This window comes from Eleutherodactylus coqui, chromosome 5 (assembly GCF_035609145.1).
Source record: "Eleutherodactylus coqui strain aEleCoq1 chromosome 5, aEleCoq1.hap1, whole genome shotgun sequence".
Taxonomy (NCBI): Eukaryota; Metazoa; Chordata; class Amphibia; order Anura; family Eleutherodactylidae; genus Eleutherodactylus; species Eleutherodactylus coqui.
This window is the reverse complement of record NC_089841.1, coordinates 217,724,008-217,748,232: the sequence shown is the minus strand read 5'-3', so window position 1 is coordinate 217,748,232 and position 24,225 is coordinate 217,724,008. Positions and strand designations below refer to the sequence as shown.

Below are 24,225 nucleotides of genomic sequence, written 5' to 3'. Positions count from 1 at the left end.
TTTATAGTAAATCATTTCTTTAATTCTCAAGAGAATCTCCAGTGGTTCTGATAGGGAATTTACCCCCTGTATACCTCTAGAAAAAGGTCACAGTCAATACACATTTACAGCTGCATTCACGCATACAAAATTGTTTAAGGTTAAGAAGTTATTTGGCAATTTTATATGAATCACCCGTTTTGTTTAAGTCTATTGCCATCGCCCCAACCAATTGAGAACAAAAACCATAGTGTACAGAAATATTTACAATCTAAAGTTCAAAGTGCTTCAGAATAGTGATTGTGTCTTCAGAGATATGTACAGCTGCCTATACAAGTATGTACAGGTGAATTCACTATATATAGCACAAGATTTCATTGCTGGGATATGGCTTTTATGGAAAGTGCTTTTATACAGTACTTGGCCTGTGTGGGAGTGAGATTGCTAATACTGAAAAAATAAATTAAAGGTATGGGAGCCATGGGTGAAATGATAACCTTTTCAAAAGCTGAACAAAGCTCGTTAAGAAATATATACAAAAAGGTCTCCATAACAGGTTCCATTCGTAACAGCTGGGTCATACAAAATAGTCACTTCCATAATAAGGGGCAGGATGCGTTCAGCTTCTGGACTGGTTACCATCTGGAACCAATATATCCTGTTGAAGCAGTGCAGACTGAAGGAGGATGGTGAATGCCAACTATGTATAGCCGGGCTCATGACATGTCGTCTTCTGTATTTACAACAGATATCTGGAAGAGAAAAGTTACATATTAGTTTAACTTAGCTAAAAGCAACATTTGATTAGTTCATAGCCTGCATTTTTTAAACCACATTTCTGTAGGAAGTAAACATGGTCAACATGGTCACTTTGCCCTATACCAAGCAGTGCACCAGGTCTTTAACCTCATGTTGAGTAGGTGTTGTGGCCAAATATTTGTGCAAGTTTGAATGCAAAGGGAGTTACCATTTTGAATGCTTTCAGCGTATGCCCAGTCATTACAGATGCAAAGTCACACATTAGCTGAAGTCTGGTAGGAATGTTCAGTGGTGGCTACTGGCCAAGTCTGAGTGTGCAACTCTACAGTTAGGAGTTTGAATCCCAGGCAAAAAAAAAAAACAAAAAACCTACCTCTTGGTACATGAAGTGGTTAACATTTAACATACATTTCTAGAATGTTGAAATGGTCAAGTTGTTTTGTGGAGTCACACTTGTAAGATTTATTAAAAGAAAAGTTTCAGATGCAGGAAAAAAAAAAAAAAGTTTGCAATACTGAAGTTGGTAGGCAAGTGATCTCAGCATTGAACATGATTCTGTAGTGCTAGTCAGATCAAGGATAACACCCATCAAAGCTGTTCCTGCATAATCCTGTACATTGTGAATGAAGAGGAAGGGGAAGGTGCAGAGTCTAAAGCATCACTGGGATTAATAAACTAACCCAAAGCCCCCACCCCCCATATCACTATTGCATTGTTATACAGAAAATGCAATAGAGTGGCAGACCAACTGGTGGAGCGTAAAGGAAAGGTGGTGAACGCAAGTCTCTTGATGAGTTCTGTTAACCAAGTCAGTGCAATGGCTGTCAGCTGAAGCATTCCATGACGAGGGGGGTCTGCCAGCACTACTATTGTAGAAAATGTAACAGCAGCAGACCAACTAGTGGAGCGTAAAGGAAAGGTGGTGAATGAAGTCTCTTGATGAGTTCCATTAACCAAGTCAGTGGAATAGCTGAAGCAGCATTTCATGATGAAGGGCTCTGCCAGCACTACTATTGTAGAAACTAGAATTGAAATGGCTTTAGAGGCAGTTGGGCCAGATGTTCACTGCTATGGCAAGTAGAGCACTCTTCAGTTTTGCAAAGCTAAACAGTTCAAAGCTGAACCCCCAAGGGTATTAAGGCACTTACAGCTGGGTATGTGTGTCCTATATTGCCGCTGTGCCTTCCAATGTCTATCGTGAGGTCTTCTTCAGTGGTTTTCAAGTACACAGGATTATCAAAATTCATGCTTTTCATGTTCTTCCGCTGCCAGTTTCGCCACATAAGGTAAGCACCTGTTGCTGCCATAACTAGTATCACTAAAAGAATAAAAAATTATTATATGTGCGCATGCATTAAAAGACTGTTAGTTTACCCAACTACACCCTGGTAAGCCAAGTATGAAGTTAAGAGGACCCCAGCCCCACTGCTCAAGTGGTTCAATAACTCAGTTGTATAATCCAAGTCTCCACATATACTTACAGACGGGAAGAATTGCCCAAGCTGCAGATGTACCCTTGGTGGCACTTCCATCATATATGGAGGTGTTACTTTGGCCATCTAAAAAGTGAGACATAAGATTACTTTTTGGAAGGCTAAGAGTTGTGCATGACAAGCAGTCAATTGTCAGACTAGTACAAACTTCACTTGTTAACTTACACAGGGCTGTATGATCTTAAAGGGGGTTGACCAATTTGAAAATTGGTTTAACTGCAGTTGTTAGCAAGTGTTGTCCAGGACCCCCAATGATCAGCTCTTTGGTCTGCTTATGCACCAAGCATATTTCTATAAGCAGCCAGTCCCATTCCCACTGTAGTGGCTAGGCATTGCAGACAAACCCTCACTGGAGTTACTGTATTGGCCAAAATTCACAGTAGGAATAGAGCTGTCCGCTTCCTGCAAAAATCAGCTTCGCACATGAGCACACTGGCCCAGCAGGAATTCCAGGTGGTGGATCCCATGATCTACCATTGATGGCCTTTCCTAAGGCTAGGCCAATAGTTGACAACTGGACAATCCATTAGCAGTTTTAGTCTAAATGCATAACTAAAATGAAGAAATGGCATGGTGAACATTAAACCTTGATGTCTGAATGAGATGGTATTTGACTTGTGAGCTACAATGTACAGTGATAACAGGACAAGTGGATTGACAAGAGTTGGGGTATTATGCCAAGTTACACTAAATCGTATGTACATATAAACAGACAAACAAGTTATAATAAATGAAAAAAAAGATTTTTTTAGAAGAATGTGGCACTCTGAATGGGTGAGAGATTATCTAAAACTCGAGGGGTCTGCAACAGACTACAACTAAAGCTTTCCTGCATTGAGAGGCTGCAAACTGTTTAAATATAAAGTTTTCTGCATATTCAGATTTTCACTCAGGACCTATGAGCTTAGCTTTACACATGCTCAAAAGGATTTTTGTGAGTGTTCACATGTAGCAGATTTACTGCAGATTTTAGTGTAGATCTTCAGCAAGTCACCAACGTGTGAACACACCCTTAGGTTAAATTGCTAGTCTATGGTGGCATAGGAAGTAGAACCGCTTCTAGAACAGAAGCCAGGATCCCTTAAAGGAATAGTCCTGTGTACCAATTATACAAGACTGGTCCAAGCCTGAATTAGGTGCTACAGTCATATCACTAGAGAAGGTTCTGCTCAGAAAGGGAACATTAAACCAGATTTACTTTTAGCCAAACTACCTATAAGATTCATACCAAGCACTTACCCTCTGGAAGTGCTTTTTCAGGATGTAATGATGCAGGTTTAGTAGCACGTTCTTCACTACCTAAACAGACAAGATTGTAAGACTGATTTTTTTTTTTTAATTAAAGTAACTTCAGTTGAGATGATTTAAGATATTGCATCTAGAGTACCAGCAGGCATTTCCATACCTGGCTAGGCGTTATCACATTGACAGTCACATGATTTGATGAGCCACAAGACATATTGAAAGACCTCTAAACAAACAGTGAAGTGTTCATCAATATGGGAACAGTGATTAAACACTAATTTATGAGAACAAGTGATTCAGAGAATGAAGCCGTTCATGTTACTGATTAGTCAGAAGCGACACCGACAGTCTACGTGACACCAAAACCCCTTTGCAAGCCATACTCAATGTAGTAGAGTTAGTGAAAGTTAGTTTGAAAGTGCTCCTATACCCATTAAACTTTGGGCTTTGTGTATGCACTTTACAAAGGAGAGCTGGCAGAGAGGGGGCAAGAGCTCAAAGCACTGCTCTTGGCTCTTCCAGCCGTATGTCGGCCGGCGTGAATACGCGACCGATATACAGTCATCTGAATAAGCCCTAAGGGCGTGTTTAGAAGTGAACAATTCTTTAACAAGGCTCAGTGACTGCTATTAGATGTAGCAAAATACACCAAGTCATGTATTGTAGACTATAATTTACAGAGTTGTGCTTTATAAGAATGCCCACTATGCCCACCCATTGCTCTTACAAGAGATCTCTTTAGATCTCAAGTCAAAATCCTGTGATGTTATGCAGCATATGGCGATTTCACCCTAGAAAACTCCAACCCTACCATCTGGCGAGTCTCCATGTCTAATGCATAGTGTTTAGGATGCACACACCTCTACATCTTCGGTCATCAACAACTTGCAAGCCATCAGGGCAGACACAGGTATATTTTGGAGAGCGATCATTTATCTGTGGGGCAGGCAAGCACAGATGCTCACACCCACCATTGTAGATTCTCTCGTTACACCAATTTTTCCCTGTTGGCAAAAGCAACTTTCAGTTAATATACTACAAAATGAATGCAGTCGGACTTCATAGAGCTGGAATCCTAAGAGTAGATTACCTGAGGGTTGGACAAGTTCATGATAGACAATGATATCTTCAGCATCATTCAAGTTGTTAACCAGGGTTTCCAACTCTTGGCCGGTAAACTTGTTGGCACCGTAGACAGCTTCATTCTCATTATCGATCCAGTAGACCCGGTCCTACAAACAGAAGACATTTATACACCAAGAGCAATAGAGAAGTTTTCTGGCCATGATTGCAGGGCTGGTTCTCACCTCAAATATCGTAAGCGCAAGAGGATGAGCTAAAAATTCGTGAGATTTTAGGATGATCCGGCGATCTTGTCCATTAAGGTCCACGCTACAAAGTTGATGCAGCTTCAAATCAAGCCAGTATAGGCGGCTTTTTACCAAGTCTAAGAATGAAAGAAATACCCCAAGTTAGCCAAAGACGATTTAAGGAGCTTGTGTGGCTCAGTGCCTTTACATGGGACAATCTGTCAGGCATCACAGCAACAGTTTATGTCTTTACACCGGAATAAGCATAGCTAGTTAATCTTCTAGCCTGCCTGCCTGCATTCACAGTAATCAGGCAGTTCACTGTATGCAGAAACTGAATGACAAAATAAGCAGTAAGTTCTTGTTAGTCATTCAGTTGCAGCATTGTGAGAATCCAGATAATACTTTGTGTAAAAGCACCTTAACTTAGGACACCCATTACAGATTTAGTAGTAATCTACAAAAAGACAAACAAGGTTTACTGTACCCAACACAATGCCACTGGGTCGCTGGATGTCAGTTTGCACTAGTGGCTGTCTGTCAATGCCATTCATTCCAGCTTTCTCAATTCTTGCAGGCTCTCCCCAGTCTGACCAGTAGACAAACCTGGAAGAGTAAAGATTGTATGGATGTTACAGACGTATAAAGAGTTTGTCTTGTTCAATGTTCCATTTCATGCAGGCATAAAAAGCGGTTTGTTCTACTAATCATTTGGTTTAAATATCAACTTAGTCGTTATCACTTTCTCAATAAATGCGAACTGAACAATTTCCTGTTTAAACGAGCCAACGATGTATATGTCTGGATACCAGGTTGTGTGAGTGAACTAGGACATCAGTTGCTTGTTTAAAAAACGAGAACTATTAGCTACTCTTGTCTATAGTGTGTGTGATGGGGAGAGGAAAAAAAGAAAGTTTGCTATGGGCAACAAAGTTTCATAAGTCCCCTAGTGTCTACATACATTACACATCAATACCTGCAATATTGAAGAGGCACATCTTTTGCTCCCATTGCTTTACCACTGCATACAAGTCATTTGGCTCCTTGCCACTTTTGCACAAGGTTTAATGACTTGGCAGTAACCATCACATCACAGCGTCAAGAGAACTAAACTTTGATTTGTGATTGGCAAAGCAGCATCCAGAATTCTGGATTAGGTTTTAGAAAACTAAGTGATAACTGGACTGAGCCGTGTCACTTTTTGAAGCCCTTAAAAATGCAATCCTCTAGACATACCATGTTATTAGTTTAAGTGAAGGTGATGAAAATTTTTTGAATATTTTGTATATATTAAGAAAAAAAACCCATCTATGTCTCTAGTTGAATGTTGGGTCACTTATATGGAGAGTTTACCTTAACGTCACCATTCTGCATAAGGTTAACTGTAATGAGCACCGTTTATTAGAAACCCCTCCTAATAAAGAGCTGCCCACGAACCAATCGTTCAGATTCATGCAAGTGTGAACGATCATTGTTCAGTGTAAGTGCTGCCAGCGAATGAACGAGTGATAGTTAGCTTATTGTTGGTTTTTTTTTTATGCCTGCTCAAAACTGAGAGGCCAACGATTTGCTTGTGTAACCAGGAGGGGGGCAGCCGGAGGGATCTCATTAGTCATGTTAGACACTATGCATTTAATAAACTTTGCTTGGTCCTTACCCAGAAATTGGATCCACAGCAATAGAAGATGGATCCTTCAAGCCAGTGTTGAACAAGACTTTCTGTTTTGACCCATCAAAGTTTGAAACGGACACGGTCCTGGATATAGCATCTGTCCAATAAATATTCTTGTAGATCCAGTCAACAGCGATGGCAGCAGGACTGTGGAACACATCAATGGCCTTCGTATGGCCCTTTATACCACCACGGCTGTCCAGTGATGCACTACAAGATAGGGGGTAAAGTGTATTTAGATTTTTCTGCAATAAACAGCTACAAACTTCATTTCCCAGTTTGTTGCATTAGGATAGCTTTACATGGAAGCAATTATTCAGATAGCTGCTGAGAGGAGTTGGTGTACCAATGATAGTTAATTTGCTGGTATACAGAACAATGACTGTTCATTAGTTTGCTGAGACATTGTACAAAGAACCAATTTGCTATAAAAAAAAAAAACAAAAAAAACCTTGTCTTTGAGAGCAAGATTAGGTTACGATCACTAGGTTACTGGAGGAAGGATGTTGACCGAATTGGAAAGAACTTGTTTCCTGAGATTAGAGACGTTGGCTTCTACTTCAAGGGTAGAATTTGCCTTCCTCCGAGGCAACATTGATATCCTTCAGCCTTACAAAGTTTACTATACAAGATGACTGGAATCCAGTTGCTATTGGTCTATGCTTAAGGGTTTTTTACATGGCCAGATTTGACAAGTATATGTTTGGGCCCAAGCAACCATAAAAGTGTTTCAATCATCAGCTGACAAGTTGTCACCCTATGTCTTTTTCTTTCCAGCCTTGTTCTCGCCAACACAAATCTCCATGTGATGGGAGGTAAAATATGCCGCTAGTGGTACTGTATTGAGAAGTCATATGAAAGCCTTATTACAGCCAGCATCAGTGTGTAAAGGCCATTTAAAGGCAACCTGTCAACTTATCCTGGCCAGACTAGACAGGCCACAGTGGTGATGTGATCTGCATAGAAACTTTCCAGATTACCAGTCACAACTGGTGCCTGGGGGGGGGGGGGGGGGGGGGGGGGGGGGGGGGGGGGGGGGGGGGGGTTTTGCATATAACTAGTGAGCTCTGAGACTCATTTTATTGTGGAAGATTTTTTTTTTGTATTTGCTCAAGGTAAAAGACAAAGTCCCATTCCTTACATCAGTAGATGGGATTTAACCTTCCCACGATTTCTTAGAACTAAATATTAATCAGACAATTATAGAATGCACCGTTATCAGTCTCCATCTTATCTTAGGCATGCATGTGGAATAAACAGTTCTTTAATGAAAGCAGTTAGCATACCGAAATATTGCCTTCTGAATGGTGTCAGCCCAGAACAGACTCTGCCCTGCGATATCTGCGTCAAGTGCTACCGTGTTCCGCAGTTTGTCTACTAGCTGGATGTATTCCTTCCTCTCAAGTCCAAACTTTCGGATATCTCTGCGATTTGTGAAGATCAAACAAGGTTCCCTTCCTACAGAGGTGAGAAAAAAAAAAAAAAGTGAAAGCGCTTGGTTACTTTTCTTGATGTATGCAACTACATTGGCTTTTTAGCAGTCGTTTGAAAGTTTGTGCATCAGCCTCCTGAACTCACCTACTGCCTTGCAGACACCACTTGACAGATCCATTTGATAGCCTTTGCTGCATTCACATTTGTATCCTCCTTTTAGGTTGACACATATCTGACTGCAAATTCCTGGATTTTGACACTCGTCAATATCTAAAAACAGATATAAACTTCACATGATCACTGTTACTAGTGCAAACAGAAAAAGCCTGCCAACAACGGAGAACCTTCCTGAAAGTCTTGTCATTTTGTCCATCACAGGATTTAGAAACCATTTGATTTCTCAACACACCTTCAGTGATTGGACTGCAATGTCCTGGGTTCACTTTATACCCTATGGCTTTTCTTCAAGGCCAACTGACTTACCTCCACATGTTTTCCTGTCAATCAGTTCGAAGCCAGCTGGGCAGTCACATTCATAGCCAATCACCAGGTCACGGCACAAGTGTGAGCAGCCGCCGTTATTCACCAGACATTCGTTTAAATCTAGAACAGATGCAAAGAGTTGGGACACTTGTAGCCTGGATGCATTTCAAGATCACCTGCTAGAACTTTATTTTGACTATAGAACATGTTCTTTGGACTACCACAGAGAAGCTAGCCCTGACCAAAGATGGCAGAACCACATCTGACCACATGTGTTAACCGACACCAATTTCTCATTTGAAGGCAGCCCGTTTAGATGCAGTTACATTGTTGGCTCATTCAAACAAGTTGTTCATCCACTATAAGGGATTGAGAATGACTGGATGATCGGTATTTAAAGCAAACAAGACACTTTTTTTTGCAGCACAAACCAAAAAAAAACCCAATTTGTTAGATTGTTGGCAGCATTTACACTGAAGGATTGTAAGAGGGCCTGCATGCTAATGTAAATCAGGTAGTCAGAAGTGGCTCAGGCAACTTTGTTCAGAACCAGAGGGTTGCTTTAGTCATCAATACCCAGACAGTGAGGAAGACTTGGAAATAAGCAGTGCAAGACACAAGTTAACCCTTTGTGGATCTCAATGCTCATTAGAGTCAGCATGTAATGCATGTTGACTTGCCACAAGTCCAGGTTGCAAGCTGCAGCTGTTGCATTTCCTATCTAGACATACCCTTAAGACTATAAACACCTCTTCCCTTTTGAATTGAAATAGTGTTGGACAGTCATTTCAAATAATTTACATTTTGTTCCAGAGACAGCAATGCAAGGTTTATTTTGGAGTGGACTGCAAACCTAATCTACAGGCATAAAGTTTTTCCTGAAAACCCATAAAAAAAAAAAATAGTGGAGCCAAACCAAAGCTTTTTTGAAGACCCACTGAAGTCCACTTGGAAAAGCAGAAACTTGGTTCTGTTTGGGGGGTGGGGGGGCCTTCTGCTGGAAAACCAGAACTCAATGTAAACCCCTAATGCAGATGTGAGCGAGCCCTTATAAGCATAACTGCAACAAAATAAAGTCCAAAGTAGTGATGCTACTTACTACACTCCTTTGAAGGTTCGTCACTCCAGTCTTTGCAGTCATTTTGCTGGTTGCACACCTTATGTATATCGATGCATTCTCCAGATTTGCACTTGAATTTTCCAGGTCCTGAACACTGGTTGACTGAAGATGCCAGTCAGTACAAGGGAAATGAGGAAGAACCATGAGACAGGCGCTTATTGCTTTTGCTGGACAGACATAACACTGCAAATAAAGTCACTATTGTGCCCACCATTTTTACAGCGAATTTCATCAGTACCATCAAGGCAGTCTCTCACACCATCGCACTGCCTAGTACCATGGATGCAGTTCCCATCCACGCATTTAAATTGATCTGGCTGGCAGGTACGAGAAGCTAAGAGTAAAGGGGAAAAAAAAAAAAAGTTACTTGTGGGATTCTAGTTATGCAGCGCATACAATGACAGTACATTCAGAGTAGGACTGGAGTAGATAAGGTCAAGCAGCCCAAAAAGGGACCTACAGAATTCCAAGAGGAAAATTTGTATGTTTGTAACATAATTGTGCAAAAATGGGACTTCATTTTGTCTTGCCAAAAGGTGTAAAAAGTGGTCAAAGATGTACCAAGAATAAAAGGTGACACCAGCAATTTAGTTAGGCTGGTGTTATTTTATCTGAAACTCTAGGCCACTTTCCTGACCATGTAAGCTCAATCCCAACCAGCACAGATCTACTTGGGGTTTAGACAAAAAATAAAAACCTTTAGAGTAGTGCAATGCCCAACAGATTAGCCATTCCCTCCTCTTGGATATGGCAGCAAGATAGAAGGGTGAAGCCAGGCCATGCAGTGGGCTGCATGTGACCATACTATGCCCATAGTGGCTACATAGCATGGGCCTTCACTGGAAGGGCCCTTACTGTGGTCTTCAATAATAAAAAAGTAAAGCCCTGCCATTGAGCCAAGTCACGTCTCAGTTGCCCGGTAGGCAAAAATGGAGATCAGATGGAAGTTCACCCCTTGAGTTCTCCAGAAGACATGCAAAAAGATTCTGACAGTGCACTCTGTTTAGTCCACTTTTATATAGGCCTGTTCTGGTAATGCCCTCAACCCTGCGGAACAAGGAAAACCCACTAGTGACTACACAAGTCTATGAAAACGGTCCATAAAATGCTATTGCAGTGAGCTGAAGTGAGACCTGAAGTTGTGAAATTTTGGGCTAGTGTTAAGCCATATTGGGTAATGCTCCCTAGAAAGACATGATTGAAGTGGTATACCAAGATCTTTCCCAAACTTGCAGCAGTTTTTTTTTAACCTAGACAAGTTTGAGAACCCCCTCCCCATTGCCTTTCTATACAACTTTAAAGATTTCAGTTATACAACATTCACAACTTGCATCAAGTAAGCTTTGTCTATGTAGGGTACCTTGTACAGTGTTTTATATGAAAGGAGTGGAAACTTACGACAGTTCATTTCGTCACTCTTGTCCTTGCAGTCAGCTTCACCATCACAGCGCCATTTCTTGTGAATGCACTCCCCAGAACCACATAGAATCTCCCCAGCGGAGCACCTCTGGGGTGTGACTGGCAGACGCCCACATTGCTCCAGAGACTCATCCGAGTGATCTGCACAATCCGCATCGTCATCACACACCCAGTTGAGAGGTATACAGGAGGAGTTCTTGCACTGGAATTCATGAGCCCCACATGTGGGAGAGGTGCAGTTCACTTCATCACTTCCATCACTGCAGTCTTTGTGACCATTGCAGTAAAAGTTGCTGGAGATACAGCGACCATTGGAGCAAGTGAACTCAGCTGGACTACAGGTCACATTCCCTAGAGAGGGGGGGAGAAGATTAAGTGCTGATCTCGTGTTGGTGTAGCAAGTTATGCAGAAGAGACCTCCAACACCTTGTAAATACATTCCGAATTAAAACTCCCCAAGCAGTGCTAGTGAAGCAGCAGAGGAAGGGAATGCCTTGTATAGAGATGATGCAATAATTTGCTAGTTATTGAACATGTGAGAGTTACTAGGGTTTAAATGGCAACAAGTCAGAACTAAGTCTCAATTCTAAGAAAAAGTTAAGAGGAAGTGAGTAAGCATCCCTAAGGAGAAGCTTAAGCTTGCAGACACATAGGTTTACCACCACAAAAATGTTGCAGATGCTACCAAATCAGTCTCTTCAATAAGAGGCATCTAGCAAGTGGCCCAATTTTAACCCCAGCTGGATGCAGACCCTGGGGCAGCGCTGCATTATTTCATGTTGTCGCCAAGTCAGCCGAGGAGTCTAAGAATATATTAAAACCATGTCAGCAAAAATCATTTTCCACTCCACCGACACACTGACCCTGCTGGCAGCGAAGACAGCTAAATAAATTATGCCCAGTTACAATGCTCATTTGTAACCACTTGTAAGGAGACCAGGTTCTTTAATCTTGGTGCATTTTACTTTTTGTGGTGTTAACCTATTTGAATTTTAGAACACAAAGCGCATGCAACATAGACGTTTAAGGCTTGGCAAGAGATCATAGCAAATTCTCCTCCATTGCCCACAGCCATCAGATATCCACTAAAGTCATGCACTTACGACAGTTCTCTTCATCCTCTGCAGTGTCACAGTCCGGATGACCATCGCAGACCCAAGAGATGGGGATACATTGCAATAACTTGGACCCACAGCTGATTTCAGTCCGTCTGCATACTCTCATATCTATAAGTAGTTTTGTACATTAATAAAAAGTTTTGCGGGAAGGTGGCTACAGAGCTTACAGCAACAAAGCTACACAGTACAATACTGAATTGCCTTCCTCTGGATCAACATTGGTGGTGGGGTAATGGGCTGAACTGGAGGGACATGTTTCTTTTGCCTTACATACTGTGTTACTATGTAACTGTTACAGTCAAGAGTTTGCAGGACATTGGTTGAGTTGTCACAATACTAACTTTTTGGTCAAGCAGGAGGATTACTGCTCAGGTACGAACACTTGAGCCGATGGTGTGCAACTCAAAAAGCACCTTCCAATGTTTTAACATGGATGACCAATCCTTCTAGAACATATGTGGTGCTACCCATCATTTTTATAAGCAGTTCATCACCTGGGCCATTACATAGTATATAGCTAATCAATAGTTTGTGTACTATGGCAATCATGCTAGGGAAAAGTTGTGGATCCTTTTGCATAGAAAAGAACATAGAAGACTTGCCACATGGGAAGAGGCCAGGAGACCGTGCCAAGCTGCAGCCTAGCCCATTTATTTGCACAGCTCTAAATAAAGTAGGAAGCTTCAAGTAAAGCGAGCAAGCAGCAAGAAAGGAAAAAAAATAAAGTTTCTGGGTTCACTTTGAAAGATGGGAGCTGTAAGCTTCTGTTCATACTAGACTGAGTGTGCCGTTTATGGCAGCCATGCTTTTTGCAGTAAACTCCGATAGCTCCCGTTAAATTATGGGCATATCAGTTTTTACTGTATAGCAGAGCTTTAGTTAAAGTGCATGTTCTGTCAAGTAGCCATCTAAACGTTTCTGACAAGCTAATGACAGCAGCTTTAGTCACACCATCAATTTGTCCAGTTACAGCTCAAGGCGTTTTATAGCCATTTCTGGTTACAGCTTCTCTAAATGAAACATCGCTTACGGCACAACTCAGGAGTCTCATCGGAGCCATCGTCACAGTCCGGGTCTCCGTCACATTGCCAACGGTCTGGAACACACTGGCCACTCTGGCACACAAAGTCTTGCTCCGCACAAGTTCTCTTTACTGGGAACGGAAAGACAAGGGATTGGTTTAAGTGCAAGTTGCTAATATATAAAACTGAACTCCAGGTTAAGGCTGGATTCACATCAGTGCTTGTTCTGTTAGGCAGCCATGTTGGAAGACCCAAGTTGGCACTTTCCAGTTTGAATGGCACTAAGACCCCATTCATTCTAAGAGGGTCAGTCCGGCTTCACCTCCAATACTTCACTGGACAGATAGTACAGCATGCTGGCCCATTTTGTCTGCCATTGACCTATCTGTGCAAAACTTATGAATGACTCCTCCAGTGAAGATGTGAACATAGCCTTAGCCTTGACCGAATGAGTTTACCAATAAAGTAATATTAGCAGTGAGACTTACTGCATGAATATTCGTCACTCCCATCTGAACAATCTTCATCACCATCACACTGCCACAATTTAGTAATACAACGTCCATTCCCGCATTGAAACTGAGACTCTTCACAAAGTGTCTTTGCGCCTAAGAGAATACAATACAGTTTTATTGCCTTGTCTCCTGTAGAGAAAGATAATGCATTTACAACAGTTAGAGAGGTCTTTTCAACTATTTTGCTGTGTGCACAGAGCCTGAACCATGCTATTCTAGACTGAGAACTGAAGATGCCTATAACAAGACTATTCAGAAGGGGTCACCAATGTGAACAGTAGGTAGAGGTTCACATACTAAATGCAATTTACAATAAAGCTTGGAACACAATTCAGATATATGGTCTTTATATCAAATGACTTGTGTCCAGGAAGAGTTTGGTCCATTAGAAGTCATACTGAGCGGGCCTGTAGGTGAGGCTACTCATTCCTAGAGATTCCTGTAGACTAGTGACTTTCAAGTAAGTTGCAAACTTAACAGCATATAGACTGATTAAACTACTGCAGAACTTCAATCCTCAAGCCACTGACTGATGTATTTTTATTCTAATTTTGAGGCAGCTCTTCCTGTAGGTAGCAGTAAGGTGATAGGTGCAAAAAGTTACAGTATTAAGTTTGACACCAGTGTAGGGAATAGATTAAAGGGGTTGTCCCGTGAAAGCAAGTGGGGTTATACAAAGTATTAATATGGCCATACAGAAGTGTAATATACATCGTGCATTAAATATTGGCCATACAGAAGTTATACACTTACCCCTCCGGTGCTGGCGTCTCCATGGCGCCGACTGAAGCCTTCTCCTTCCATTAGACGCGCTTGCGCTGTCCGCTCTTCTGTTCTGTTCAATGGGGCCACTCTGGCGTGCTTGCGCCGGAGAGCTAGTCTGCGCATGCGCAGAAGACCTGTGCAGCGCAAGCACGCCAGTGCGGTCCCATTCAACAGAACAGAAGAGCAGACAGCACAAGCGCGTCTAATGGAAGGAGAAGAAGGCTTCAGTTGACGCCATGGGGACGGGGACGCCAGCACCGGAGGGGGTAAGTGTATAACTTCTGTATGGCCAATATTTAATGCACGATGTATATTACAAAGTGCATTAATATGGCCATACAGAAGTGTATAGACCCACTTGCTGCCGTGGGACAACCCCTTTAATATGCAGGTGTCATGTTATGGGGACCTGAACTAACTACAATGTAGAGACCTTCCTCTAACAGGGTTTACCATTTACAGTTTAGATTTTGGCCATTTCATGCTTGTCTGCATTGATACTAAATGTTACCCTTTAGAGGGACATGAATACTTAGTGTCACCTACTCCTTTGACTGGAAGAACACTGAAGAGGGGAATGATTTAATGAAGTCTAATTCACTTTATACTGATCATTGTGATACAGTCTAAATATTTCGTTACATCATTCTTGAAGTGTCAAAATAAAATGGCTTTAAGCCGTCAGAACACTGAAATATCTGGGGGGAAAAAAATTCTTCTATGTGACAGTTGAGTCATTAAAAGTATCTTGGTGATCCTTTATGAATTCTTTGCAAGCATTTACAGAAAAAAAAAATATTTCTTCAGCTTTTGTGCTAACATTTTAGATCATACACAAGTGGTCCATATGTTCAAGGAGAAGTTTTAAGATATACATGAATCAATAAGTGTAACTTCTGCAGACTGTGGTTAACAGCTGGCAGCATTCAGTACTAATCATCCTGACCAGATTAACCAGCATGGCACCTTATCAGCATGGCCGCAGCAGGCAAGTCTCATTCACCCATGAATATACTCCTATTGTCAGAGAAGTGACCTGCTGAAACCAACAGCATATGAATACATCTGTCATTTAATGGCAGCTTATACTTGCTGATGCGAGTTTTCCCAGAGTGCCTCGTAAAAAGCTACTGATGCAAGAGTATGCAATACTATATATCTTTTTTTGAACTATTTCTTTCAAACATGAAGTTCACCAGCACCACAAATTAGGTTTTGATGTACCTGTGAAATAAGACATTTAAATCAACCAACTTGTGTTAATATGATGGCCAAGGTCATTATCTAGCAAAAGGGTGAAGGTTTCCCTATTCTTCAACACAAAGTATCCATTTAACGTGCTGGCCATGAGGAGTCTTGTCCGGTCTATTGTCCTTTTAGTGAGGGCCCTCTCTAGTAACAATAGGACATGAAGTGGAGGGTGACTGTCCATGCATCTAGACAGTCTCAGCAGCCAATGTAAAACTTACTACCTATATGGGTTCAGACCCACCAGAGGATTTGTCTTTATCCTGTGAGCTTCACTTTTCAGAATGCCAAAAAAAACCCTCTAAGCCACCAAGTCATTTTTCATTAATTGTTGCCTTGGATAGAGTAATTGACTTAACTGTAGCCTGCATGGCCCTTTTACACTGGCCATGCAGGCTACACTGCCTTTTACACTGGCCAACAGTTGGCCAAGTGACTGTACAAGCACCAATGTCACTGCTAATGAAGTTAGCGCTCGTGCAGAGCAATCAAATGGAAAGACTTGCTGCCGGCTTGTGGGCTTCTTGCCCGCTTCACCTCCTATGGTATGCATTTAGGCCCAACATCCAGGGACAGATTGCTGCAGACGATTTTTTTTTTTGCATTCACACTGAAGGATTAATGCTAAAATTTGTTTGAATGAATTTTGAGTGATAATAGTTACGTGTAAATGGGCCTTAAGTATACAGGGTGCCCACCACACATGGTATTTTAATTGTAAAGTCAATTTGAAGAGCATTTTGCAGCAGGGAAGTTTGGCTGTTGACTCCACTTGCAGTCAGATGTCAAGGTTCAGTAGAGGTGACAGGACAATTGGGAGCAGAGAGTGTAAAGCTGCTGCTACAACTTGTCTGCCTGTCATGAAGTAGCAGAAAGCCACATGTGACCCTGGCATGTACTCTGCCAACTGCCTTTGTCTTGCCAATAGATAAATAGCCAGTTAACAGTAGCAAGCCTCCTGTGTATCAGAGCATTGCCCTATAGAAACAAGGTTCTTCAACCATCGATTGTTTCATAGAGAAGTACTGCCAAGGTAAAGCAAGGTGCCAGTATTTTCCTTAAAGAGACAGTAACCCTCATGTAACAAGGACATCTGACTAGATTTACTGCAACTATTAAAGAAAGTACTTTGGTCAACTGCAACACAAGTGTCTTCACCCGAGAATCCCTACAAAGGGATCTGCAAGCTATAGAATGCATTTAAAGTAACTTGTAAGTCATCAATGAGACTGCAGGAGGTTTAAAGAACCATAATGGACAAGTCAAGCAGGTTCATTTTATATAGTCAAAAGGTCATTAAGGATATTTAGCAATTAATGACTCATTAAAGAATACTTTCTGATTGGCAGCTTAAAGACTCAATGCAAAGATCGAGTGTTCCATAGCCTGCTATGCCAGTCCTGAGAGCACAGACTCCGGCCTCACAGGTGTTTTTGTACAGAGTTTAGCACTGCGTTGAGAAAAAAAAATATACAGGAGATTAAATAGTAGATGGATATCCCTTTTTTGTTTTAATAAGTTATTTGGTATAACTTATTAAAACTTGTTCTGATCCCTTCTCTTGCTTTTTAAGTTAGACCTCTACATGAGCAGAAATAAAGTTTGCTACCTTTTTGATTAAAAGGGTTATCCGAGTTAAGGAAACTCTTACCCCCGAGTCCCATGTCTTAACAAGTCAGCAGTTACTTCTTCCCCACTGGCAACTCTGTGATGCCACTTTACAGGCTGCAGTCTGTCTATAGACAAGCTGCAGCAGCCAACGACAGTACTCACCCATCATGGCCCAGCTCTGTCATTGGCTGCTACAGCAGGTGTACAGATCACAGCAGGCTGTAAACAGACTGGAGCTGGCAACAGGGGATGAGTAGAAGTAACCAACATTTTATTTTAATGCATGGGGACACAGTGACCGGGACGAGCCCTTTAATAATGCTTCTATTAATGACTTAATTGACCATCCATGCAGTTTTATTATCCTCTTATCCTTAAGGGTCAAGACTCAAAACAGTCCATGAATAGAGATCCCTTGTAGTACTATTGTACTACAGTCTCCATAGTCATGTTAACCTTATAAGAGTTGGCCATTGTATTAGTTTCTCATTAAAGAGGTAAAGGGGAGGGTGAAGTGCACCAAGTTCTCAGAGGGCACTGGTGTGAGTGAATGTTGGAGACGATTACATCAAGCCAGCTGTTTAAAAACAGGTGTTTCATAATTCAAAATAAGGCAGTATACACAATGGTTTTATATGCATTGCGATGCACCTGTTTTAACATGATTGAGGATAAAGTATTTAATAACTTGTGGCCATGTAAAAACATAACTGGGATTTATTAATGTTAATCTATTGATTCCATGATTTATGCATTTCCTTTGTTTCTCTTATACATAGGATTTGTTTATTTATGCACATGTAAGGCTGTGTTCACACAGAGCAGAATTGCTACAAGATTTCCATGCAGACCTTCCACCTGCAGTAAAGTGGAAGAGATTTGCAAAAATCTTGTCCACATGCTGCAGACAGCCCGCTGCTGACAAACCGCGTGGAAATCAAAGTCGCGGCACGTGAATTTCATCGCTGTTTCCGCTACGGGCACTCTGCTCTCTATGGGGAGAGATGGCCACCGCAGAATAAGGCACCGTCAAAACCCACACAAAGTGTTTTGAGACTTCAGCGGCAAAAAGCTCATGGAATTTCCATTCAGTCCTGCTGCAGATATTCTGGATTTCCATCCTGTGTGAACGCAGCCTTAGACTGCATTCAGGTTTCCATCTCAGAGAAAAAAAAAAAGAGCAAAGATGGAAACCCTGAACTGAGCCCTAATGCACAGATTAAGGCTGCCTGTCCATGGGTGATTGTTATTTGCGTTACCCGTGACGATAATCCGCAGCATCCACGAGTCGAGGACCATAGTGATTCTCTGCTCGTTGGATCTAGAGTGTGGCTCGTGGAGAATCGTGGCATGCCCATCTGTCAGATAGTTCTTTGCGGTGAGCCTGACAGCAGCCCCCTCATGGCAGAATATCGCTGGCAATATTCTGCAACAGCCGTGGACAGGGGGCTCGCCCCCTGCAGAGAGGGACACCGTACCAGCTGGGTGTGAAAACCCGGCCAATATACAGTCGTCTGAATAAGCCCTTACAGCTGTATATTTCAAGTGAATTAGAAGTGACTGGAAAGGAGTTTCACACGTCACCTTTGGAGCTCCTTATGGCAGTATGCTGCGGTTATGCCAATACAAGCGCTCCCCAGCTTGGCTATGGATGGCATTTTTGGAACACCGACTTATATACTTGAACACTACTAAAGAAATAAAGCAACTTTAGAGCAGCAGAAAGCCTCTAGCATTTTCTTTATCTGTGTGTAGTCTGCAAACAAGATAAAAAAGCACCATGCACTATTCCAATCCATATTATGGATTATACTCACCTAGTCAACTCAGTGGGGAAAGAAAAAGTCTGTTATATCAGCAAAAACTGGCTGTATTTAATGCAAGTGTGCCCTGGTCTAAGTGTCCATTCACACAAGACGATTGAGTCCTTAGTTGCTCCTATGCAAGGCTAATTCAGTAAAGGCCCATTTAGACAGATTATCGCTCAAAAGCTATCTTTTGAGCAATAATTGTGTTTAAATGCGCTCCCATCGTGCACCATTTGTTAGTCATCTATTTCTAGCAAGCTAGAAAAATCACTGATGTAGCGCTGCACACTGATTTTCTCAGCAGGCGGCACTGATAGCTGGTATCCCGCTGGAGTTTCTCAGCAGGATACAAGCTGAAAGCTCTGAGAACAAAGATGCTGTCAGCACTCCTGCTGTTTCTCAAAGCCATCAGCTCAGCAAGACACTGCTGATCACCGAGAACAAAGCAGCTGTTTTGTATATGCAAACAGCTGCCATTTTCCTCAGTCAGAGATGTCCCACTCCACCTGCATTTAACTCTTAAAGTAGCCAATTAGCTACTTAAGAGTTATGCGAAGATGAGCGCTCAAAACTGTCACTCAAACTGCTGTTTGAGCGATTATCTTTGTCTTAATGTATCTAAGTGAATGCAGATCAGGCCAGAGATTGTTCCTGACACCCACCTTCATTTATGGATGAACGACTGTTTACACCAACCGATCGTTCAGTTTCTGTAGGCATAACAATAATTTGTTGTTTGATGCCGGCATTTACACCAGCCTATGGTTCAGACTCCGGCAATTTTGTATCTGAACGGTTGTTCAGTGTAGAAGGGTCCCTAGATGCAGAACTTCCGTCTGCTTGCAAAGAAAGTCAGCAAAGAAGTCTAATCTTATTTAGCACCATGGCTGAATACATAATGTGTTAATCCTGCTACAAGTGTTGGACAGAACAGTTGCCAACGTTCTACTGGCTATATAAGGGGTGTATAGTAGTAGACACTTCACAACTTCCTCAGTTTATGGCCAGTTCCTACAAGGTGCCCCTTCCCAGGGAATTCTAGGACACATTCAGCAGCCCAAGAGGCTGTCAAGCAGCTGGGTCATCTAGACCTCAGAAGTTACTCTCCTCCCACTGGTTATATTAGGAGATAAGAAAACTGACTCTTAAAAGCCCTTTATACTTGTGGGTGTAGGTTTAACAGGTGTCAAGAACTACTACTATAATGCATGTTCACACAGTGAAGCGTGGTGCTGATTTTCTACAGTAGCAAATCAACACAGAGGGAGCCAGTTTTGACACTGATCTGCAGCTGAATTAACCCTTTCAGTTGGAGTGAAGTCTGCGGACCACCACCATTGTCTGCTACATGTGAACATACCCCAATATACATGGGAAGATTTACCAAAGTATAACAGAATTCCAGTAAAAGTTTTAACTAAACTTAGTATGTACTAGAAGTGTATGTTTTAGACAACTTTTTGGTGCTTGCTAGGAAAGATGCAGCTCGGTGGTATCAGAAGGGTGTCAATTGATGGCATGCACTATTTTTTTTTATACAGTAAAGCCAAACAGTGGTGCAATTAAGAGTGCCCAAGCCCCAATAAGTTGATTACTAATAAGTTTGGTGCCGTTCCTACCTGCCCCATCGAGTTTAATACTAAAGAGCAGATCTATTAGTCCTGTCCTCATTGTGTTATGCTGCAGAGTGGCTACAGTGTGTATGAGGAGCTGCTACATAGTTTCCCATGAGAGGAGGCTAGAAGACCTTTTGCACAATAGTTACTGAAGTCTGCATATTTTGTAACAACTTGATCACTACAGCGAGCACTTGAGTTCATTCTCGAGATTACACTTATGAATGAACCAGTCTTTCTGCAAACAGGTCAGCTGTAGGCTGTACTCTAGTAGGTGACATTCAGGTGACTTGGCACTCAGATGAATGCCTTTGAGACAATGAACAGTCTCCCTGAATGAATGCCCTCGTGGCAGATGTGACAAGCTGCGAGTACTTGGTGTTGTCTTTAGCACTCCACTAACAATGTTTAGGCTTCTGAATGGTTCAGTTCAAAGACGTACATCACTACTCATTTAGAAAGTGGCTTTGTACACATCAGTGATTTCTAACCAGAAGTCCCGAAAACCTGGTCTAGAGTCCCCCAGAAAACATCTATACCCAGCCATGGGTATAGGAAAGGTACTCAAATACAGAGCAAAACCCCATTTCCCTGAAAATAAGACATACCCTGATTTTCCAGAATATTTGAGGATGCAAGGTGATTTTTCAGGCTTTAAGGATGCTTGAAATATAAGCCCTACTCCAAAATTAAGCCCTGCTAACCGTTAATTTGAAAAGTCAATTTAAATAGTGTCCAGGCAGCTATACATGTAAAAAAGTTAAACCTTTTTGAACAAAAAATATAAGACACTGTCTTATTTTGGGGGAAACAGTAGAATGCTCCCATATACAAGGCTTCTTGAGGGAGAACAGGCAGCAAGGGTTCCCTGAAAGCAAAGACATTTTTAATATGTTGTCTCGAAGGAAGGTTATGCTGTGTTTGAGAGTTTAGCCCCATCTGCATGATGAGGGGGTATTCCATCCAGATCAGTGGGAGTCTAACCACTGGGACCCCCACTGATCCCAAGAACAGGACAGAAGCAGTCACATCGCTCCATTCAATGCAAGCCTAAGAGATGGCCAAGCTCAAGTACTCTGCATGTGTGCCTGCTGCTACTCCTCACTTCAGGATGTGCTGTGCCCTGTTCTTGAAGTTGGTAGGGGTCCTAGCAATCAGACACCCACTGATCTGAAAGTCATCTCTATATCCTGTGAGCAAGAAGACTGTCAAACATAGAACCCCTTAAGTAGGCTGGCCACTAACAGAACTAGAAGCCTGTCCACTGCTAAACCTGTCAGACCAAAGAAATCATAAGGTGCCCATACACCAGCAGCACCCATTGGCATGTACACTCAGCCAAGTGTGTGTTCTGGATGAGAAGAGGGGAGTAAGCTGCTGCCAGCCATCTCTACCAGTAGCTCATCTCCTGTGGGAACGAGGGGATCAGACATATTGGAATACAACTGCTTAATACTTATCCCCAACATCTGTTGGAAGAGAGTCAGTGCAATACATACAAGTCGTTCAGGTGATCGTCGATGAGCTTGAGGGTTTTAAAGGTCTAGACACATGCAAAAGTTTGCCAAATTCATCCAACTAAAGCCTGCAGAAACGCATGATGCCAGGACAACCACAGAGATACCTGTAACAGAACTGCTGCATTTACGTGTCCTTGCTGTCTATACCAGGGCCAACTTTCTAACATGCCCTCAGTAGAACAGGTTATGTCTGGGCTTCACCACCAATGATCAGTCAATGCCAGGATTAAAGTTCTTAATTCACCTTAAGCCTAGCATTATAGCACAGGAGGGGGTCAAAAATCTCCAATACATAGAGATTGGCACATGCCTAGACAGACCAGTGGAGCACATGGCTACTTCTGATAGACTTACCCCATTACTAGCATATAATGTTACTCATTTCTAGCCCTACACATACCTCAAAAATAGGCCATTGCCATTTCAGTTTTGACTCCAAGGAGAAGTCAACTCACATATTCGATAGCAATTGCATTTTACCATTCTGAACACTTACCTATAATAAACTTTCTGGGTATACAAACATGACTAAATACTAAGAAAGCCATATAAAGTCTTCATACAGAGGTCAATTAAAGGGTCCCCCACTTGAGACCATGCCTAGGTTATAAGGGTTCTCAGGGAGTCTCACTGTTGGGACCCTACAGCAATCAGCTGTAACATGCATGAAGGCTCAGCCTGGAACTACTACAGCCCCCCATTACATCATGAATGCCAAGCCCTTGATATACCCAGTCCTCCATGGAAACCCCTCTAAAATTTTAAGTTTCCAAATATGATATTTGAAAATGGGTTTCCTAGGCCAGACAACCCCTTGAAGAACTTTAGGCTTGCTGGCCTACACCAAGAGTGGCCTACTAGGCCCAATGGGATACCAAGGGCATTAGCAAGCCTCCAAGAGGGCACCTAACAAGTAGGCAGCAGCCAGGTCATGGAGGAAGCTTGTTAGCCAGATGATGTATGGAAGGAAAGACGTTACATTGTCTGTCACCCATCTGATATACAATAAGGATGGAGGACACAAAGGAAGATGTGGCTGCAGCTCTGCTGGGAGCTAGAGGGTTAACTCCCTGGTAGAACTTTGTGCAGACAGGACCCACAATTAGAAGATCTTCCAATAATTTAGGTCAAGTTCTGTAATGAAGCCCCTGGAGGGTAGCATGTACCTGCAGAAATAGTGCTAAGTACAAAGGGGATGGCACAGTCATTGGCATATGTACCAAGCTGGTAAGGGAAACCCCCAAGAGCAGTGTGGAGAGGGGCAGCTAGCAGAGGGCAGGGTGGTCTCCCTTATCGCTGAGGATAAATGGAGGCTTGCTATAAAATGACATCCTCATGTGCCACTCCATTAACCCTCCCCAGGTGCCACCATGCAGCAGCATGCCAGGGCTGTGCCCGCTACTCACCATGCACCCAGCCTTGGAGAAGACAGCAGGCGGCAAGCAGCAGCACCAAACCCCCCGAGCAGGACGCACACATCGCGCTGCAGCCCCCAGAGAGCCGGCAGGAGGGAGGACGACAGCGGGGAACACCTCTTTGTGCTCGGGGAGAGCAGAGCAGGTCCGACGCCGGGCGGTAGATCCGGGTGAGGCAGGAGGAGCCGTGCGTTCCCTGGCGCTGCACGGCGCTGCTTTATATCGGCGGCGGCGGGCGGCGTGAAGATGAGGCGCTGGAGCGGCAGGCGGCGCCCCCGAGCTCAGGCACGCTGCACCCGCTCCGCACGTCTCTGTGATCCCGCTCGGCCGGGGATTGCATGATCCGGGGAAACGTGCCGGCCCGACGGGGAGAGAGCATCACCTGACGGGGAGGGGAGGGGGCGAGCACATGGCGGGGCTGACAGCCGGGGAGTGACGGGGGCGGTGTGTGACAGGCAAGGTCAGCGGGGACTGCAGGGCGGCCGTCCCTCACAGTACCCCTCCTTGGGGGGCCACAGTGCTTCGCTTTACGCAGCCGTAGAAATCAGCGTTTCGCTTATCGTTAGTTGAAACGGCGCTCTTCAGCGAATACGAACGACGCGTACGAAGGAGACGACGACGTACCTGTCCGAATAAAACATGGCGGACGACCAAACGATAAATCGGCCCGTCT

The 24,225-nt window shown here is 42.9% G+C and overlaps 1 protein-coding gene across 3 annotated transcripts; it reads right to left on the bottom strand.

Annotated features, from left to right (window-relative positions):
- VLDLR (very low density lipoprotein receptor) lies at positions 1-23,945 on the bottom strand. 3 transcript variants are annotated; one of them, XM_066604228.1, is made up of 19 exons: positions 23,544-23,945; positions 13,543-13,662; positions 13,063-13,185; positions 12,018-12,140; positions 10,894-11,265; positions 9,707-9,829; positions 9,475-9,597; positions 8,376-8,495; positions 8,037-8,162; positions 7,745-7,916; positions 6,444-6,668; positions 5,274-5,392; positions 4,784-4,923; positions 4,567-4,708; positions 4,337-4,480; positions 3,471-3,530; positions 2,220-2,297; positions 1,887-2,056; positions 1-731 (listed from the first exon to the last, which is right to left on the bottom strand). In XM_066604228.1, the coding sequence occupies exons 1-19, from the start codon at positions 23,614-23,616 to the stop codon at positions 696-698; spliced, it is 2,589 nt and encodes an 862-aa protein (XP_066460325.1). In that variant the 5' UTR covers positions 23,617-23,945; the 3' UTR covers positions 1-695. The 3 variants fall into 3 exon arrangements, with proteins under 3 accessions (XP_066460325.1, XP_066460326.1, XP_066460327.1); XM_066604229.1 differs by lacking the exon at positions 3,471-3,530; XM_066604230.1 differs by lacking the exon at positions 12,018-12,140.
- Positions 23,946-24,225: the final 280 nt, after the last annotated feature.

What these genes read in the sequence shown, in the direction of transcription:
- VLDLR (XM_066604228.1), bottom strand. Translation starts at nt 23,616, where the DNA reads ATGTGTGCGTCCTGCTCGGGGGGTTTGGTGCTGCTGCTTGCCGCCTGC. An exon ending in GAGTGACGAATATTCATGCA is followed by an intron (nt 13,186 to 13,542) that starts GTAAGTCTCACT and finishes TTCCGTTCCCAG; the next exon opens with TAAAGAGAACTTGTGCGGAG. An exon ending in TAGGACACACATACCCAGCT is followed by an intron (nt 732 to 1,886) that starts GTAAGTGCCTTA and finishes TTTCTCTTCCAG; the next exon opens with ATATCTGTTGTAAATACAGA.